The 21,675-nt window shown below is 40.9% G+C and overlaps 1 protein-coding gene across 3 annotated transcripts in view; it reads right to left on the bottom strand.

Annotated features, from left to right (window-relative positions):
- The window catches only part of txndc16 (thioredoxin domain containing 16), a 134,211-nt gene that overhangs the window by 38,452 nt on the left and 74,084 nt on the right, over positions 1–21,675 (bottom strand). For 2 of the 3 annotated variants that reach the window (XM_069917020.1, XM_069917021.1), the window contains exons 15-16: positions 13,817–13,953; positions 9,527–9,611 (exon numbers count right to left, since the gene is read on the bottom strand). The exons of the other annotated variant lie outside the window; for it this stretch is intronic. In XM_069917020.1, the coding sequence (XP_069773121.1) occupies positions 9,527–9,611; positions 13,817–13,953 (222 nt within the window). The remainder of the gene's footprint in view (positions 1–9,526; positions 9,612–13,816; positions 13,954–21,675) is intronic. 3 annotated transcript variants of the gene reach the window in all.

Raw genomic sequence — 21,675 nt, 5'->3', positions numbered from 1 at the left:
GCTGCAGATCAGGAGACAAAGAACCAAGAATTGGTTGAGATTGATGATGACCTAGTGAATAAAGATCTTGAAGCTCTTTATACCTATAAATGAACTGTTTAATTAAAGTTATGAATATTATGTCCAGTGCAGGCCGACATTTTGTCTTCTCCTTCTGTATGCCATGTGCCATTTTGTGGCAAAGGCCATTTTCTGTACAATAGAAGGAAGTAGTTGTTTTTCCAGACTCTTTTGTGTAGTCTTCCAAAGGCGCTATTTGCCTTGGCGAGTCTGGAAAAACAACCAACTGAAAACTGAAAAACCTCACAAAGATAAGCGTATACAGAGCCGTTGTCATACCCACACTCCTGTTCGGCTCCGAATCATGGGTCCTCTACCGGCATCACCTACGGCTCATAGAACGCTTCCACCAGTGTTGTCTCCGCTCCATCCTCAACATCCATTGGAGCGCTTTCATCCCTAACGTCGAAGTACTCGAGATGGCAGAGGTTGACAGCATCGAGTCCACGCTGCTGAAGATCCAGCTGCGCTGGGTGGGTCACGTCTCCAGAATGGAGGACCATCACCTTCCCAAGATCGTGTTATATGGCGAGCTCTCCACTGGCCACCGTGACAGGTGCACCAAAGAAAAGGTACAAGGACTGCCTAAAGAAATCTCTTGGTGCCTGCCACATTGACCACCGCCAGTAGGCTGATATCGCCTCAAACCGTGCATCTTGGCGCCTCACAGTTTGGCGGGCAGCAACCTCCTTTGAAGAAGACCGCAGAGCCCACCTCACTGACAAAAGGCAAAGGAGGAAAAACCCAACACCCAACCCCAACCAACCAATTTTCCCCTGCAGCCGCATCGGACTTGTCAGCCACAAACGAGCCTGCAGCTGACGTGGACTTTTACCCCCTCCATAAATCTTCGTCCGCGAAGCCAAGCCAAAGAAAGAAGAAGGAAGTAGTACTGATATTTTTTATGTTTACTTTTTTTTAGGGTTTTTTTCAGTTTTTTATCTTTTTTAGTTTCTTTTTCTTTTTTTATTAATTGGAGATGTCAAATGTAATTGAAGAATTTTATGCAGTGGGGATCCAATGGGATGGGTGGTGAGAGGTCTTTAATTTTTGGACAAGAAATGGCAGTTAGTAACATATTAAATCTAGCAAGTTTTAATATAAATGGACTTAATAACAAATTTAAGAGAAAAAAGTTTTGGCTTATATTTAAAAAAATGAAAGTTGATATTGCTTTTTTTTTTAAACAAGAGACACATTTAACTGAGGAAGAGCACCATAAATGAAAAAGAGATTGGGTAGGTTATCATTTGATTCTAAAGCAAGAGGGGTTGCTATTTTGAATAAGAATTTACCTGTTAAGATTCAATCTGTGGTTACGGATCCTGCTGGTAGGTTGTTTTGGTACATTGTCAAATCTATTCAGAGATGTAAACACTTATGAACACATATTCACCTAATGTTGATGACGAAAAAGATTTATTCATGACTCTACAATACATCTTGCTGAGGATCATGAAAAGATTTTAACTGGAGAAGATTACAATTGTTGTTTTGATCAAATTTTGATCAAGTCACAGAAGTCAGTTATCAGGCCTAAAACTGTGAAAAGGATTTTGACTTTGATGAAAAATTTGAATTTGATAGATATTAGGCAAACGTGTGAGCCTTCCGTCGCGCATGCAGCCATCTTCAGCGCAAACTCCGGGAGATCCAAAATGAGTGGTGGACTAGCCTCGCCAAATGAACCCAGCTCGGAGCGGACATTGGCGACTTCAGGGGTTTTTACGAGGCTCTAAAGGCTGTGTACGGCCCCTCACCCCAAGTCCAAGCCCGCTGCGTAGCTCAGACGGCAAAGTCCTCCTCAGCGACAAGATCTCCATCCTCAACCAATGGTCAGAACACATCCAATCTCTTTTCAGTGCCAACCACTCAGTCCAAAAATCCGCCCTGCTCAAGCTCCCTCAACAGCCCTTAAGGCTAGAGCTGGATGAGGTCCTCACCTGGGAAGAGACATATAAGGCAATTGAACAACTGAAAAGTGGCAAAGCAGCGGGTATGGATGGAATCCCCCCAGAGGTCTGAAAGGCTGGCGGCAAAATTCTGCATATCAAACTGCATGAGTTTTTCAAGCTCTGCTGGGACCAAGGAAAGCTGCCTCAGGACCTTCGTGATGCCATCATCATCATCCTGTACAAAAACAAAGGTGAGAAATCAGACTGCTCAAACTACAGGGGAATCACGCTGCTCTCCATTGCAGGCAAATTCTTCACTAGGATTCTCCTAAATAGAATAGTACCTAGAGTCACCGAAAATGTTCTCCCAGAATCACAGTGTGGCTTTCGCGAAAACAGAGAAACTACTGACATGGTCTTTGCCATCAGACAGCTCCAAGAAAAGTGCAGAGAACAAAACAAAGGGCTCTACATCACCTTTGTTGACCTCACCAAAGCCTTCGACACCGTGAGTAGGAAAGGGCTTTGGCAAATACTAGAGCGCCTCGGATGCTCCCCAAAGTTGCTCAACATGGTTATCCAACTGCACGAAAACCAACAAGGTTGGGTCAGATACAGCAATGAGCTCTCTGAACCCTTCTCCATTAACAATGGCGTGAAGCAAGGCTGCGTTCTCGCACCAACCCTCTTTTCAATCTTCTTCAGCATGATGCTGAAACAAGCCAACAATGAAGACGCTGTTTACATCCGGTACCACATGGATGGCAGTCTCTTCAATCTGAGGCGCCTGCAAGCTCACACCAAGGTACAAGAGCAACTTGTCAGTGAACTACTCTTTGCAGACGATGCCGCTTTAGTTGCCCATTCAGAGCCAGCTCTTCAGCGCTTGATGTCCTGTTTTGCGGAAACTGCCAAAATGTTTGGCCTGGAAGTCAGCCTGAAGAAAACTGAGGTCCTCCATCAGCCAGCCCCCCCCCCACATCTCCATCGGGCACACAAATCTCAAAACAGTCAACCAGTTTACCTATCTCGGCTGCACCATTTCATCGGATGCAAGGATCGACAATGAGATAGACAACAGACTCGCCAAGGCAAATAGCGCCTTTGGAAGACTACACAAAAGAGTCTGGAAAAACAACCAACTGAAAAACCTCACAAAGATAAGCGTATACAGAGCCGTTGTCATACCCACACTCCTGTTTGGCTCCGAATCATGGGTCCTCTACCGGCATCACCTACGGCTCCTAGAACCCTTCCACCAGCGTTGTCTCCACTCCATCCTCAACATTCATTGGAGCAACTTCATCTCCAACATCGAAGTACTCGAGATGGCAGAGGCTGACAGCATCGAATCCACGCTGCTGAAGATCCAACTGCGCTGGGTAGGTCATGTCTCCAGAATGGAGGACCATCACCTTCCCAAGATCGTGTTATATGGCGAGCTCTCCACTGGCCACTGAGACAGAGGTGTACCAAAGAAGAGGTAAAAGGACTGCCTAAAGAAATCTCTTGGTGTCTGCCACATTGAACACCGCCAGTGGGCTGATATCGCCTCAAACCGCGCATCTTGGCGCCTCACAGTTCGGCGGGCAGCAACCTCCTTTGTAGAAGACCGCAGAACCCACCTCACTGACAAAAGTCAAAGGAGGAAAAACCCAACACCCAACCCCCACCAGCCAATTTTCCCTTGCAACCGCTGCAACCGTGTCTTCCTGTCCCGCATCGGACTTGTCAGCCACAAACGAGCCTGCAGCTGACGTGGACATTACCCCTCCATTAATCTTTGTCCGCGAAGCCAAGCCAAAGAAATCCAAAAGAAAAATGATTATTCTTTTTATTCTTATAGGTATGACTCTTATTTGAGAATAAGTATGTTTTTAATGTCAGCACAGTTACAAGGAAGAGTTATGCATGCAGAGTATAAAGGTAGGATTTTATCTGATCATTCACTACTTTTGATATCATGTTTAGTTTCTGAAAAAGAAAAATTGTTTTATAGATGGAGATTTAATTCTATGTTGTCGAAAAGGGTAGGTTTTGTGATTCTATAAGAAAACAAATTCAAGAATTTTTAGAAATTAATTTTATTCATTGGATAACAAATTTATTTTATGGAATCTTCTGAAAGCTTATATAAGAGGTCAGATAAGTTATTCAACAAATGTCAAAAAGGATTATACTAAAGAACTGGATTATTTGGAAAATGAGATAAGAGAGTTCGGAAACAGATTTGCAGAGAAATGCTTCTGATGAAAAAAGGAAAAGTTAATAAAGAAGACATTTTATGATAATATGATCCAGACTTGTAGAACTGAAAAATTGATTGAGAGAACCAAACAAAAGAATTATAAATAGGGAGAAAGAGCACAAAGTTTTGGCTTGGTAATTGAAGGCCAAACAAATCTAGAGAATAATTAATACTATTAAAAAGAATTCTAAGAAAATTACCTATAAACCTCAAGAAATAAATGATTAATTTAAGGGATTTTATTTTAATTTATATAGATCTCAGTTTAATAGTGATGAGGTTAAAATTGATAATTTTTTGTCTCAAATTAGTTTGTCTACCTTGAATTGTCAAGATCAAAAAGATTTAGATGCACAATTTATGGTACGAGAAATTAGCAAGGTTCTTAGTTCTTTGCAAAATGGTAAGTCACCAGGGGAGGATGGTTTTCCATGAGTTTTATAAGAACTTTAATGATTTATTAATACCTCCTTTTATTGAGGTGTTGAAACAAGCAACTGAAACCCATTCTCTACCAGAACCTTTTTCAAATGTAATTATAACTGTGCTAAGAAAAATAGAGATTTGTTAAAAACAATCTTATAGGCCAATATCTTTATTAAATGCTGATTATAAAATTATAGCTAAAATTTTTGGCAGATAAATTTGGTATACATCTAGCCACTCTAATTCATATGGATTAAACTGGTTTTAACTGGTTTTATTAGAAAATGCTAATCTTCCGATAATGTTGCTAGATTGATTAGTTTATTGCATTTATCTCAACAAAGGCAATTTATTGGTGGCAGTAACTTTAGATGCTGAGAAAGTTTTTGATAGATTAGAATGGAATTATTTATTTAAAGTTATATAAAAATTTGGTTTTGGATTCACAGTTATTAATTGGGTTAGAACTTTATATAAAGATCCCTCTACTAAAATTGTAACTAGTGGACAAATTTCTCCTGCTTTTCCATTGTCTATATCTAGTATACAAGGATGTCCTTCAACTTCAGCTTTATTTGTTTTAGCAATTGAATCTTTAGCACAGTTAATAGGAAAGATTCAAAGATTAAGGGTATAAAGGTTAGTCATGAGGAACACAAGATTAATTTATTTACTGATGATATCTTTGTTTATATGACAGATCCAAAAAATTATTTGCGTCAATTATATACAAGACTGGAAGAGTATGGTGAAATATCGAGTTATAGGATAAAATGGGACAAAAGTGAAATTATGCCCTTGGTTATAGGGGATTATACTTAATGTAGAGAATTTGCTCAATTTAAGTGGTCAGAGGATGAAATTAAATATTTGGGATTAAATGATTTAAATAATTTATATAAATTGAATTATTTACCTTTACTTAATAAAATTAAGCAAATTAGGTGGAATAACTTGACTATACCCTTGGTAGGTAGAGTGAATTGTATAAATATGAATATTTTTCCAATCAATTCCTTGTTGGATTCCTCAAAAAAAATTTATGGATTTACATTCAAGTATTAGGAAGTTTTTATGCAAAGGAAAAATGGCTAGAGGGTCTTTGGAAAAATTGACCTGGAAATTTGAATGAGGAGGTTTGCAACTTTCCCATTTTAAAAACTATTATAAGGCAGCTCAATTGAAATTTATTAATGGGATGCTTGATGTAATTACATTTCCAGCCTGGGTTAAAATAGAATTGAATAAAATAGGAGAAAACAGTATGCAGGAATTTATTTACAAATGTAATTCAAAATTGTTAATATAAAGTAGAGATACATCTATTTTGAAACATTTGATTGAACTATAGAATAAAATAGATCATGAACTGGGTGGAAAGGTTTGATTTCTCAAAGAATGCCTTTATATCAAAATAGACCTTCCTTTTTCTAAGTTGAATCAATTTTTGAGGATTTGATGTCAAATGAAGATTAAGAAAATAGAAGACTGTTTTGAAGCTGGTAAATTTATTACTTTTCAATGAATAATGGAAAATTTCAATGTCCCAAATAGTACTTTTTTCTGTTATTATCAGATTAAGGCTTTCTTGGTTGATAAGTTAGCTCCCAATTTGATACAACCTGGACAGAATGAATTAGAATTATTGATATGCAACGGTGGTATAAATAAGTTTATTTCGGTGATGTATAAATTACTTCAAAAAGAAGCTCCTAAGTTAGGAATTCATAACTCAAGATTAAGATAGGAGGTTGATTTGAATAGATGAAAATGATTGGATGCAAATATGTAAAGAAAATATGACAAAAAATATTAATGTTAGGTATAGATGGTTCAATATAATTTTTTGCCTCAAAAAATAAAAATGTTCAACCCAACATTATGAGATTTATGTTTTAGATGTGGTCAAGAAATTGGTTCGCTTTTGCATTCTACTTGGAAATGTCCTAGAGAAAAGCTATTTTTGTTAGAGGTGAGAAATTTTTTTGGAGAAAATATTAGGGGTTAAACTTGCACAGGACCCGATGTTACTTTTGTTGGGTAATATTAAGTGGTTAGACATAAATTAAGGTTAACTGTGTAACAAACTGAATTTTTACCACTAGCTTTAGCTGTTTCTAGGAAATGCATAGCCATTACTTGGAAATCAGATACAGATTAAGGACAGAGACATGGCTTGCTGAATTGTGTACTTGTATTCCACCTGAGCAAATAACTTGTAATTTACATAATGTATCAATTTCTTTTGAAAATATGGAGCCTATACTTACAAGACATTGGTTTGAAAATCTGAAGGACTCTCTGAAAGCCTATCCTGTTGGTAACTCCCAGTTCCATTATTATTTATATTGAGACTTTATATTTCTTTTTGACATTCTTCCAACTTTTTTCTTTTTCTTTCTTTTCTTTTATATTTTAGGGGAGAGTTGGTGGGTGGGGGATAGATCGAGGGAGGGATGGGGGGTTTATACCACATGTGTAATTAATTTTTTTCTTTAGTTTTATTTAATATGTATACATGGATGTGGTTTTAAAATTCTTAAATAAAATGTATATTTTTTTTAAAAGGAAAAAAGGAGAATGGGAGATGTAGAGATCCTGTCTTGGGAATGGTTTTTGAACAAGCCTGAAGTTTATCCTTTCCAGCATTATGTCACATCAAGTAGTGTGTTTCAACTGTTACAGCATAGACAGAAGTCATTCACGTTTATGAATATGACAGTGGAAGCTCTGACTGTTCAGAAGGGCTTTCAAGGTGCCCTGGCATTACAGCAACCCATCCCAACCAGATTATTTGGATTGCTTCTGTCAGACAGGAGAGTGACAGTCTCTTTGAAAAGCTGTTCCCTCCAAGACGACATCATTCATGATCCTAGCACTGCCACTCCAACACCGTAGACTGTTAGCTAGTCTATCTGCTGCTTTCAACAAAATGGCACAACCTGAACCTCAGTCATTTACATCTCTGTGCTGAAAGTGATCTGCCTTCCAGAAACATGAAAGATTGCGGATGCTTGAATCCAGACAAAAAATTATCAATTTTAACCTCAGTAAGCTGAGCAGTGTCAGTGGGAGAGAAAGGAAAGGTCAATATGGCGGACCAGACCCCTTCATCAGCACCTGCTTACAATACTTCCTTCTCTGTGTCATGGGCAAACATAAATAAATGCCTTTTAGAGTCATTGAGCATGGAAACAGGACCTTCAGCCCAATTATCCACTTGTCTATATTTGGCCATATCCCTCTGAACCCGTCCTCTCAATGTCTCCATCCCAATTTTTTTCTTAAACATTGCATAGTACCTGCCTCAACCACCTCCTCTGGTAGCCCATTTCATACACCCATCACTATTTGTATAAAAAGTTACCCCCTCACCACCCCCTTCCCATTTAAATCTTTCCATCCTCACCTTAAACCTATGTTACAAATTCGCCTACTCTGGGCAAGAGACTCTCTGCATTCACCTGATCAACTCCCATCATGAACTTGTACACCTCTATGAGCTCATCCCTTAACCTCCTATGCTCCAAGGATTAAAGCTCTAGCCTGCTCACTCTCCCTATAGCTCAGGCAACATCATCATAAATTGTACAACTGAAACATGTCCTCCCAATTTCTATACTCCATGACAGGTCAAGGCCAATGGACTGAAAGCCCTTATACTTGGGATGCCATTTTTAAAGTAACTATGTACCTGTACTCCTAGTTCCTTCCTCTCAGAGATGGAGAGGGTGAGCAAATTTAAGTTCTCCAGAGTCACTATCTCGGAGGATCCTTTCTGGACCCAACGCACCAATGGCATGTTGAAGAAAGCAAGTCAAAACCTCTACTTCCTCAAGAGTTTGCGGAGGTTTGGTATGACATCAGAAACCCTGGGAAATTTCTACAGATGTATGGTAGAAAGTGTGCTGACTGGATGCATCATAGTCTGGTATGGGAACACCAATACCCCTGAGTGTATAGCCCTCTAAAAGTAGTGGACACAGCCCAGGACATCACAGGTAAAACCCTCCCCACTATTGAGCACCTCTACAGGGAACGCTGCCATCAGAGAGCAGCTGCAATCATCAAAGACCCTCACCACCCAGCACATGCTTGGTTCTCGCTGCTGCCATCAGGAAAGACACAAGAATTTCACCACCAGGTTCAGGAACCCCTCCACCATCAGACTCCTCAATGATAAACTCAATCAGAGACTCATTTAAGGACTCTTACTTGGGTATTCTGATTGGCTGCCAGTTAGGTTGTATATTAATGATTTGGATGATGAAATGAATAGCTTTGTAGCTACGTTTACACATAAGGTAGGTGTAGGGAATGGGGAGGCTGCAGAAGGTTGACTCAGACAGATTAGGAGAATTGGCAAAGAAGCGGCAAATGAGTACGGTTCCGATTATCCAAAATGCTTCAGACCACACCTATCTTGGTTAAACAGCTTTTTCAGGTATTTGGGAATTTTCTCTAAAGCAGCCCAGAAACATCAAGAGAATACTTGCATTGGCTGTCGCCGATCCCCAACACCTCCCCACCACCATTGCTAATCCTGCACAGCAGCCTGAGGTCCCTGCTCCTACCTGGGAGCCCAAGGACTCACCTCACCTGTAAGTGTTAGGAGATTGCACAGGGATTGTCCTCCAGCAGAACTTCAGTGACGCCCCTGAAAGGGTATTTGACAGATGGAGTAGCTCGGGCGAGCAGGGAGAGAACGTGGCTTGGGCGGTCAAGCGGGGAGAGAGCAACAGCGTGGCTTGGGCGGAGACAGAACGCAGATCAGGCGAGCGGGAAGAGAGCACAGCTCAAGCAGTATTCAATTCAAATTCTGAGAATGCCACAGTGCAACTTATCACAAAGTTGCAGCAACTGATGGTGGGCAAAGAAATGGGACATAACAACTTACAGATATTGATGGTCATTCCCTACATAACATCCAGTAACCACAATGCCCTTCAGGCAATTAGCTGCTTTAATGAAGGTATCAAGTTCTGGAAAAAAAAAAACAGGGATTTATGGCAATGGACCTGCCATGTGTAAGAAACATTTTTTTTTTTTTAAAAACAGTGCACAGATTTGCAATAGGTCTGTAGATGCTACTGATCCAATATTACAAGTTATTGTCCACATACACTGTATAACCATAATTAAAGATTTCCTGCAGACAACTATTTTAGTCTGAAAATTAGAGTTTGACAGTTAAATGCTTCCGATCAACACCCAAAGGTTTCAGAATTAGCAAGGGTGAGTCCAGTAACCCAAAGACCATCATAAAAAGTTGCAAACATCAGTTCAATAAATGTGGTTCTGTCAATCTGGCTTCCTAGTTTGATCAGGTCCCCATGAGTTTCCAAATCAAAGTTGGCTGTCTATGCTTTCTGGATTCCCATTAGTATCTTGAGTTAGGCAATTCCCAGCATTGTCCCTGCTTGGAGAACTGCCATGCGCGCAATAACTTAATTATTCAATTACCATTGGCAAAATAAAATAAGAATCTCGCAAAAGGTGAGAATATGTTGTGATAAATAACATAAAAAATGTTAGAAGAGGCAGCCAAAGAGAAATATCCTAAGGAGGTCCTCCTGTCTGGTTCTGATGCCGACAACTCAGTACAGGCTTTAAACGGACTGTTAAAGGAGCAGACTATTTTTTTTTAAAAATCCTACAACCATGAAAGTCTGTGCCCAAGATGGTGGCGCTTGTGCTAGGCAGCGTACCACGAGGAGTTGCAGACTCCTGAGGAACTGCTGGCATCGGAAATGTGGAGAACACTCCCCTTCCCCCTGTTGAGAAAGGGAAGCACAAGAGATGCCCTACAGGACAGTGACCACAGCAGCAGACCAAGGAGGGGCTCAGTGGCTGAAGGAACTGCATAGGATGCAAACTGTTGGTGACTTGCTGTCAAAGGACCCACACAGGCTGGGCTGTTGGCAACCTATGGTCAAAGGACCCACACAGGCTCCAGGAGCCTGGATCATGGGAACCAGGTCAAAACCAGGATTCAAGAAGGTGTGTGGGGGGGGGGTGCGGGGTAAAAAGGGGTCCTGAAGGCCTCTGGTGCTGACGGCTTCCTGATTGTATCAGTGGTTCGGATCTGGAACTTGGGTTACCAATGGTTTGAACTGGAGTCTGTGAGGCTATGGGAGTCCTGATGGTGAATCCATAAACACTCTTTTTGCTTTTTTCTCCTATAGTTAGGGACACTGGGCAATGCTCAAGGCGATTTTTTGATTTTTAATTTTTAATGTATTATTACATGAATATAAAAGGAACCATAAAGAAATATAAAGTTGGCATCAAATGACGCTGCCACTAAACAGGAATGGACATGTGAGAATGGAAAGAGGATGCTAATCAAAACTGCATATTAATCAGTACATTAGAAAAGGCAGTGTTTTATTTACCAGACTAGAGGCCTAGACCATTGATCCGGAGACACAAGTTTAAAATACCATTTCATCATTGTGACATTTAAATTCAAGCCATTAAAATTCAGTCAAAATTGTGATCTAAATTTAAATTTAACTTGTTAAAAATTTTAGTTACAGTACAGTGGAAGCCAATTCTGGCTATTTAAACCTGTGCCACCGAATTACACCAAATTAACCTACAACCCCGTACATTTTGAATGGTGGGAGAAAACCAGTGCACCCGCAGGGAAACCCACACAGGCACATAAACTCCTTGAAGACAGTGCTGGATTTGATCCTGGGTCGCTGGCTCTGTAATAACATTGCACTAACCATGCTTCCCCTAAGCTAGTATCAGTTATGGGAGCTGTGAAACTAATATCAAACACATTCACTAATGTTCATCATGGAAGTAAAGTTGCCATTTTAACTTTACCACTGACCATCCAAACCTAAATAGATATTGCTAACTTAGCTGTGCTCTGAAATAACACATCCAGTTCAGGGGCTATTCAAGATGCACAATAAATTCACCACCAAGGCTCAAATCCCATAAATGAATCAACTTTTAAAGAGAAATGAGGGAGTTATAAACAAGGATAAGGATTTTGAATTTAATATAAAATGGTGAGCCAATTGAATAACATCCGGAAAAGGTGGAAGACAAGACAGGGATTTAATATGGAATTGGTTACGGGCAGCAGAGATGTGGACAAGTTGAAGATTACAGAGGATAGAGTTTAGGTGAAGCACAGCAGTGGAGAAATAAAATTTAGAGTCCACAAGGGTAAGAGTGCGGGACTCACTGTTGGTAGCAGAAGAAATGAGAGAATGTGCGGCAGTGAAAGAAATATTAATTCCTAGTGAAAGAATTCAAGATCTCAAATAACAAAAGATCTCAAAAGCTGAATACCATTTGATTTAACCTAAATAGCAACAAGAACTGAATTTGAGGATCTAATGTGAAGACTTTTTAAAAGATAGTTCAATTTTGTCCTCTACTCCCTCCTTCACTTTAAATACTATACAGATACTCTCCAACATACATTCGTATTCCACTCTGGATGACCAGTAACTTCTCAGAAGGGGCGTATATCAGAATTGCTCTATCTCCCATAAGATGAAGGTGCTGGTGATACTGAAGAGTATCCTTCCATTCTCTATCTTCGAATCCTTATCGTTCTCTCTGGCTGTGGACCTGAGCACCCTGTAGTGTCTACTGGTCTCTAAAATCTGTCTGACCATCAGAGTATTGAACAGAATCAGAAAAAATGGGACACTTTTTTCCCAGCTCTCGCGAGAGGTTGGCTACCAACCAGCTATTATGTGAGGTTGGCCACCACTGCCAACCTCTCACAAGCAGCGTTTTTTTCCATAGATTGCCCCGATTTTCACTGTAATCGTGCAATTTTTATTTTTAAATTTTTTTTAAAATTTGGTCGTATGTGTGGATGGATATAAGTCGCATAGGTCACAAGATGGGGAGTATCTGTATTTATGGCCCTTCATTTTGAAATTCCCAATGATTGGAATTACTATTTTAGCTGAAAGAATGCAACACACAAAGCCCTCGATGGTACATTACAATGTGGATATTTGGATCTAGAGATAAGGTTGAAATTAGGCATTGTGGGGAAGTGTGAGATCATCCACTTCAATGAGAGGAATTTAAAGATAAACTATAAAATAATGGAGAAAAATAGTAGAGCAGTGGAGTTCAGAGGGCTTTGGGTGTTCTTTAAAAGTTAGATAGGAGCAACAAATGTTTCGACTTGAAAAGGCAGGGAAAGTTTTGAAAAGGCAGGGAAAGTTTAGAATTATGAAAGTACTTTTACAATTCTACAGAACTATGGTAACATGCACAGTTTTAATCTCCTTAATGTAACAAAGGATATGCTAGCATTGGAAACAGTTGAAAAGAGATACATGAGATGGAAATTCAGGAAAATAAAGGTACAACTTTATTGAAACATACAAGATCTAGATGAAATAGTAGATTTTGAAATGTTTCCACATTTCAATCTCAGACAAGGGGACAGTTACGAGAATAGAGGCCAGTCATTTAAAATTAATGGGTCTTGGAGGTTCTTCTCAGATAGGATTGTAAACCTTTGTCTCCTATAGATGCTGAAAAGACTAGCTGAGTTCCTCCAGCATTTCTGTGTATTTATTAGAATCTCTGGAATTCTCTATGCTGTGGAGGCTAGAACACTGAGGAAAAAACACACTGGTGGTCAGGGAATACCTGTTGAGAAAGGCAAGCATGTCTAAAAATATTTCTGAACTAAATTAGAAAGAAATTAAGAAACATTTGTAGAGGAGCAACACTGTTCTAATCATTGAGTTTTGGAATTTTATGAAGAGAATGGCACACAACTACTGGTGAACATACAGAAATTCAGAGCACAGTGAATTTGTGAATTGTAAATTGGGCCACGAGGAGAAAAGCACTGAAGAAGTCATGATGAAGGCTCACATAGATTATAGTAAGGAGTAGGGAAATAGTGGATGTGAGGTCGGAAGGCTATGGGAAATACTTCATAGATGGAGGTGGCCATGCTTCAGAATGAGGACACTTTGCTAAGGATCAAACAGAGCATAAAGTGGTAATTGTTCAGAGGGGAGGTTGATGTCATTAAAGGTATATGGCATGATCCTAAAGCTAAGACATAGAAGATTTAAACACTGCCATATCATAAAAGATGTGGGAAGACTTTGATGGTCTTTATGGAATGGTGTTCTCTACCTGTATCGCAATAGTGATTTTGATTGAGGTTTTTAAATACCTTTTTCCATATCTGGACTGAATAATCCTACAACAGAAATGTGCTGATAGGTTTTCAGATCACCATGCAATTTCCCTCTTAGATAGGCTTCAACGTCTTCCACTGCTGTTAGATGGACAGGATTAACTATTCTGGTCCTAAAATGAAGATCAAACGAAGAAGATCAAACAACTCCCAGGGCTCTCACAATTGCATTCTTAAAATTTATGAAAAGGTACAACGTGCCTGAATAACCCCATGGACGCTCAACACTAAATGATGTCACTCAACCAATGGCCATATCTTACTCGTATTTCTGATTCAATTAATTTAATGGTGTGAATTGCACAATATTTAAACAGCTACATATCATTCTTCAAAGTAAAATCTGATGGAATAATGCCTTCTGATGAAAACAATGTATGTCACCATAACAAACATTTCCCCTAATGTCACCAGCTTTTCACAATTAAAACAACAATAAAGCAGTTCAATTATAATCATCTAACTGTACATATACAACCAGACAAAACACCATTTTTCCAGACCATGGTGCACACACGAACCCAATACACAGCACATAATAATCACATATATACATACAGATATCATTTAAAATAAATATAAATATTTTGGGATATTTACCCAGCTACAGGATCATCAATCTCAGCCTACGGTAAGAAGCCATTTCCCAGCCCAGCAGACCTGATTTTGATGCTCTTACACCTCCTTCTTGATGGTAATGGGTCAAAGATATTCTGTGCCGGATGGAAAGGGTACTGTATAATTCTTTAGGCTCTATTTAAGCAACAATCCTGGTAAATGTCATCAATAAAGAAAAGGGAGACACCAATTATCTTCTCAGCCGTCTTGATGTTTCTCTGCATAGACTTCCAGTCTGATGCTTTGCAGCTATCATGCTTCACAATTAAACACTCTCAATTGTACCCCTGTAAAATGTTGTCAAAATGTGGGCCAGTTGCCCTCATCAACCTCCTTAAGAAGAGTAGGCACTGCTGCCCCTTCCTGATTAATAAGGTGCTGTTATGGGTCCAGGAATAAATGGATACCAAGGAACATTGTGCTCCCCACTCTATCTCATAGGTAGTGGGGAGTGGTCCTTCGTCCTCCTGAAATCCACAGTAATCTCCTTTGTCTTGTTCATGTTGAAACTCAGGTTGTTGCTCTTGCATCACTGTACAAGATTTTCAACCTCCTCTTTGTAAGCCAACTCATCATCGTTGTCGAAGTGACCAACAATAGTTGTGTCATGCACATTTTGATGATTCTGTTGGATCTGAACCTGGCAGTACAGCCGTGAGTTAGCAGCATGAACAATCGCGGCCTGATCACGCAGCCCTGAGGTGTGCCAGTATTCAGTGTGATGTGGCTTGAGGTTTTGTTGCCAACCCAGACAGACTGCAGTCTTTCAATCAAGAAGTCCAGGGTCCAGTTGCAGAGAGGGGTGGCTATCGATGTTATATGATTAATACTGGTTAGGAACAAGAGGCTAGAAATGCACAGTGATGGCATCAGGGCAAGAGTAGGACTCGATTATAAAGATAGGGAGGACAGAGGACATGATAGATTTGAAAGCATACTTTAAAATCGAGGCTTTGTTCCTTTGGTCCCTAATGCAGGTCAATAAGCATAGAAAGGACCTTTGTAGTGTCTGGAAGTTTGGAATAGGATATAGACAAATCCAAGTTGAAGCAAGTCATTTGGAAACAGACTTGGTTTGGGTCAAGAGGAGGTGAAAGTTGGCAAGTAAAACTGTACTTGAAGGGAGGCTTCATGACACATGCATTTCCTATGAGGGAGAAGAGTAGGGAAATTAAAGCCAACCCTCTGTGGAAAATAAAAACGTATGCCAGGTTGTTGATGTAAAATACATCAGATTACAGCAAGTTTAAAAAAATGAAATATTAAAGGCAAAAAGAGAGTATGAGAAAATATTGGCAACAAATATTTTCACAAGTCCAAAATTATTCTGAAGGCTCATGAATGTCCCATCAGAGAAGAACACAAATAATTACATTTGGAGACTCTAAATGAGCACTTGGGAGGGACTGGTAACAGGGACTGTACGGCTGGCCCATCCCATGCTGATTGTATCTGTGACTCTTCTCCCCCTTAATTCCCCTAATAAAGGCAGCAACGCCATACCCCCTCCCCCAGAACAAGCTTGGGTCTCGGGTCAGCAACGTGAGATGTGCCTCTTGTTTATGGTAATAAAAGTCTATCAATTGGGTAACTTCTAGCATTTGGATAGTGCATTGGAGAAGCCGAATAGGCCTGATCATTTCTCCCCAAAGTATAGGTGGCTGTCAAACATTCAAAAGGTTTATAAAATCATGAGGGTATAGAAAAGGTAAATAGTCATTTTTTTTCCCCCAGGGTAGGGGAATTCAAAATTACAGGGTATAAATTTAAGGTAAAAGGGGAAAGATTTAATAAGGGACTTGAGGTGGCACGTTCTCCACTTAGAAAGTGGAGACGAAATGGAACGAGCTACCAGAGGAAGTGGTAAAAGCAGGGACCATTGTAACATTCAAAGAGCATTTAGACATGGATAGCAAAGATTTAGAGGGATATGCGCCGACACAGGAGAATGGGATCAGTTTGGTCAGCATGGATGTTGGGGTGACTGGTCTGTTTCAGTGCTGCAGAACTCTGTGACTTCATGACATCCCATCACGTGGATCTACACTGAAAGTAGATGACATTGATATAGGAAAATACATGGATAATTAAATCAAAGCTGATGTCCTAAAAATTTGACAATTTAGACATGAATTGCACCTGATTTATGAATGTAGAAAAGAGAAATGTATTAACAGTCCAGAATGTTAATATCATATCCTGTGAAAGTCTCCATTTCTTAATATTTTTCCAAATGATTTCAAAACCAGCTAAAGATAAAGCATCTGTTACACCATCTTAAGACAATACCCCTACAAATTCTACCACTTGAGGCATTTTTTTTAATATACCAAGAGCTATCCCACTCCCTACTACACTCGGTTTACGCTATTGCAAAAACCCCAAACACTCACTGGCTCCATGATAGCTACTCTCTGACTTGTCCAACTATCTGCCCAGAAGCTGGTATATCTCAGCACCATTTTGCTCTGCTTTATGGGCTTTTCAGGAAAAGAAACTCAGCAGAAATGGAAGTACGTCAGTGACAGAACATAGATTAACCAAGTCCCAAAACAAAGAGTTTTGCTTGTGCTGATGGTGAGGAGTGTCACAGGCTGCAAATAATATTGATTACCTGATAAGGTGGGAAGGCCAGTGGTAGATTGAATTTAATCCTCACAGGTGTGAGGGGGAGGGAGCAGTTTGGGGTTTATAAGGGTGGAACATGGTTCTTGAATGATAGGACCCTTGGGAATATTAAGGAACCAAGGCACCTTCATGATCAAGTCCAAAGAATGTGGCAACACAGGCAGAAAGGGTGGTGAAGAAGGCACACTGGATGCTTATCTTCATTAGCTGGGGCTTGAGTACAAAAGCAGACAGTATACAACAGACTAGGCCATGGTTAGAATATTGTGCTGCCATACTAATGGAGAATGGATGTTGGGTGCAATGGAATATTTCAATCGTGAGGGGAGACGGGGTTGATTTTCCCTTGAGCAGAGGAGGCCGTGAGGGTCCTAATAGCTGTATGAAAATTATGTGGGTCACAGATAAAGTAAACAGCAAGGAACTTTACCCCACAGCAAGAGGGCACAAGTTTAAAGTGAAGAGCAAGAGGAACAATTTATTTACCCAGAGGGTGATTGCAATCAGGACACACAGCCTGAAAAGGTTGAGGCAGGTACTATCACAACATTAAAGGAGCCTCTCAATAACCATTTGAATTGCCTGGTGCGCAGAAGGTTAGAGGGCTGGTGCGCAGAAGGTTAGAGGGCTGGTGCGCAGAAGGTTAGAGGGCTGGTGCGCAGAAGGTTAGAGGGCTGGTGCGCAGAAGGTTAGAGGGCTGGTGCGCAGAAGGTTAGAGGGCTGGTGCGCAGAAGGTTAGAGGGCTGGTGCGCAGAAGGTTAGAGGGCTGGTGCGCAGAAGGTTAGAGGGCTGGTGCGCAGAAGGTTAGAGGGCTGGTGCGCAGAAGGTTAGAGGGCTGGTGCGCAGAAGGTTAGAGGGCTGGTGCGCAGAAGGTTAGAGGGCTGGTGCGCAGAAGGTTAGAGGGCTGGTGCGCAGAAGGTTAGAGGGCTGGTGCGCAGAAGGTTAGAGGGCTGGTGCGCAGAAGGTTAGAGGGCTGGTGCGCAGAAGGTTAGAGGGCTGGTGCGCAGAAGGTTAGAGGGCTGGTGCGCAGAAGGTTAGAGGGCTGGTGCGCAGAAGGTTAGAGGGCTGGTGCGCAGAAGGTTAGAGGGCTGGTGCGCAGAAGGTTAGAGGGCTGGTGCGCAGAAGGTTAGAGGGCTGGTGCGCAGAAGGTTAGAGGGCTGGTGCGCAGAAGGTTAGAGGGCTGGTGCGCAGAAGGTTAGAGGGCTGGTGCGCAGAAGGTTAGAGGGCTGGTGCGCAGAAGGTTAGAGGGCTGGTGCGCAGAAGGTTAGAGGGCTGGTGCGCAGAAGGTTAGAGGGCTGGTGCGCAGAAGGTTAGAGGGCTGGTGCGCAGAAGGTTAGAGGGCTGGTGCGCAGAAGGTTAGAGGGCTGGTGCGCAGAAGGTTAGAGGGCTGGTGCGCAGAAGGTTAGAGGGCTGGTGCGCAGAAGGTTAGAGGGCTGGTGCGCAGAAGGTTAGAGGGCTGGTGCGCAGAAGGTTAGAGGGCTGGTGCGCAGAAGGTTAGAGGCCTGGTGCGCAGAAGGTTAGAGGGCTGGTGCGCAGAAGGTTAGAGGGCTGGTGCGCAGAAGGTTAGAGGGCTGGTGCGCAGAAGGTTAGAGGGCTGGTGCGCAGAAGGTTAGAGGGCTGGTGCGCAGAAGGTTAGAGGGCTGGTGCGCAGAAGGTTAGAGGCCTGGTGCGCAGAAGGTTAGAAGCCTGGTGCACAGAAGGTTAGAGGCCTGGTGCGCAGAAGATTAGAGACCTAGTACTGGTTAGTGCAATTACCTTCATGGTCAGCATGGACAAGGTGGGCTGAAGGGCCTGCTTCAGTGCTTTATGACTCTAACTCTAAATTGTATTTGCTTGGTCGATTTAAAATGGTGGCTTATATCTTCTTGAATAAAAAACCTGTAAAATAAGTTAGATTTGTGCCTCCCATTTCACGATTTAAGCTTCCAAATCTTGATAAGGATGCAAAATGGGCAACAACAAAGAAAAATAATTTCATTTGGACCCACATTTGATCCGAACCATGAAACTTTCAAGTAACTACAAATATCTTGGAATGATTTCAAATACACAGAACAAAATTGCAATTTATCTGCTATGATTACAACCCCGAAGGAGTATATAAATATTGGCCTCAAGTAGTGGGATAATTTAAACATCAGCATTTTGGCAGCAGTGCCTCTCAGACTATCAGTGATCATCTGCAATCTCTTAACATCTGACACATTGAAAAAATCTGAGGAGTGTCAAAATAAGTAGCTAGCTGAGATCATTTCAATATTTTGAGCTCAAAAGCATTTAACTCATGATATTCCCAAAAAAAACACCTGGAATACCATAATCAGACCTGATCTGATGAGGTTGTTCTGGCTCAGGTTAGGTAGATTTGTGATGTTTTCAGGAGAACGTTCTATAGCTAAATGTGGATCAGCCTTCAAGGGATTGGACCTTGTACCGGGGAATGAAGCTGCATTGAGGTATCGGTAAGGGGACACTTTGGGACCGCTGACCACAATTCTATTAGCTTTAAGTTGGATGTGGAAAAAGATAACACTGATCCTAAAATTAGAATCCTAAATTGGGGCAAGGCCAATTTTGAAACAATTAGACAGGAGTTAGTAATCATTGAAAGGACCCAAATGTATTACAGTTAAAGCAAACTGCTAAATGCAGGGGAGGGGTGTTTAAGAGAGTGATAAGAAAGCTCCAGGACAAACATGTTCCAGAGGAATAAAGAGCAGGAACTGCAAGGTAAAGGAACCCTGATTAACAAGATATAGAGGCCCAGATCAGAATGAAAAAGAAGGCATATACCAGACATAGACAAGCTCAAGGGGATCCTTTGGAATGAGGGAACAGAATGAAGAGGGAAATAAGGAGGGCTAAAAGAGTTTTTGAGATGGCTTTGGTATACAGTGCAAGGGGAAAATTGAAAAAATATATTAAGAACAAAGGGTCATAAGGGAAAGAAAATGCCCCCTTAAAGATCAGGAAGGATTGTCTATGTGTAGGTCCAGAGAAGATTAGGAAGATTTTAAATAATTACTTTGTGTTTATGTGAAACAGAATAGGCAAGAGTGGGAAATGAGGGAGACAACAAAAATACCCAAGGGCATGGCTGCATCAGTAGTGAAGAGGTGTTAGCAGTCACAGATCGGGGTGAATAAATATCCAAGACGAGGCCAGGAACATCCCAGAAAGACAGGAATTAAATTGTTGGGCTCTTGACAGACACATTTAACTCATGGAGGACTGGAGAAAGGCTGGAGGGAGCAAATGTGGTGTTATTTAAAAAGGGCTGCAAGAATAACACGGGTAACTATAGACCTATTAGTCTGACATCAGGCTTAGAGAAACTGGTAAAAATCAAGGAGAGCCAGCATGGATTTGTGTAAGTAGAACCGTAACAGAATTTTTTGAATAAATGACAAAGATGAGTGAGGGCAGTAGCTGGTTACTATTTCTATGCATTTTCAAGTTCAAGATTTCTTTACTGTCATGTAATAAAAAATGTGTAATATTACAAAAAATTTGCTTTGATCTGCTGTAACGCAGATCATCAGCAGAAATTGCTGGGGCGCCTCTTTCAGACAGAGAAAAAGAAGCAAAAGCGAGTTCCCATCTCTCACGCCAGAGTCACTGAGTGTCCTTGGGTTCGCCTCCAGCCTCTGCAGCTACACAGACTACCATTTTAGTAAAGTGTTTGATCAGGTCCTGCATGGTAGGTTGGAATTAAAAGATACGCCCATGGGATAGGAGGACAAGCCAATTGGATAAAATTAATTTTACAAACTAGAGCCTTGCATTTTTGTAACACAGATAAATGATTTGGACAAGGATGTTTGTGACAAAATGAGAAAGCTTGCCGCTGATGCAAAAATATGTGTACAGTGGGCAGGTGATGAAGATTACCTCGATTTACCACAGGATCAAGATCAAATGCAGAACTGGGCTAAAGGATGGCAGATACAATCAACAAGAAATGCAAGGTACTACATTTGGGTAAATTGAACTAGGGCAGAAATCACTCTTAATAGTAGTGTCTTAAAGAGTGCTATCAAACATAAATGCAAGTGACTTCCCTATAAAGAATTTTCTGATGGTCAACATAAATGTGAACCCTGATGGTGTGTGGATTTATATTGTGAAAAGGGAAGGGGGGGTTTGTTATACACACACACTTTGATATTGGAGAGTTTTCTATGTATATTTATGAAAAAAAAAATTAAAAAGAGTGTAATCAAGCCTTAGGACCTAGGAGTGCAAATACATATCTAACTCTTTGAAGATGGCAGCATAATGTAGTGAAGAGAGCTTTTGGATTGTTTGCCTGCATTGAATATATATGTCAGAACATCATGTTGAAGTTATACAAGATGATAGTGAGACCACACTTGGAATATTGTGAGCAGTTTTGGCTGCCTAATTTTGTTCAGACATTGAATTTAAGTGACAGCGGAATGCATTTCATACAAATAGGCCCTGCACCATGTGGGGATGCATTGATGAGCTGAGAGCTAGATTTTCAGAGGGAGAACACATCCTTCACCAGAACGGGAAGTGATAGCTTGCTCCAAAAGCAGGCAGAAGATCAGTCACAAGATATTAAA

Source organism: Narcine bancroftii, chromosome 2 (genome assembly GCF_036971445.1).
Source record: "Narcine bancroftii isolate sNarBan1 chromosome 2, sNarBan1.hap1, whole genome shotgun sequence".
Lineage (NCBI taxonomy): Eukaryota > Metazoa > Chordata > Chondrichthyes > Torpediniformes > Narcinidae > Narcine > Narcine bancroftii.
Note: the sequence above shows the minus strand (reverse complement) of the source record. Positions and strands in the feature narration are given on the sequence as shown.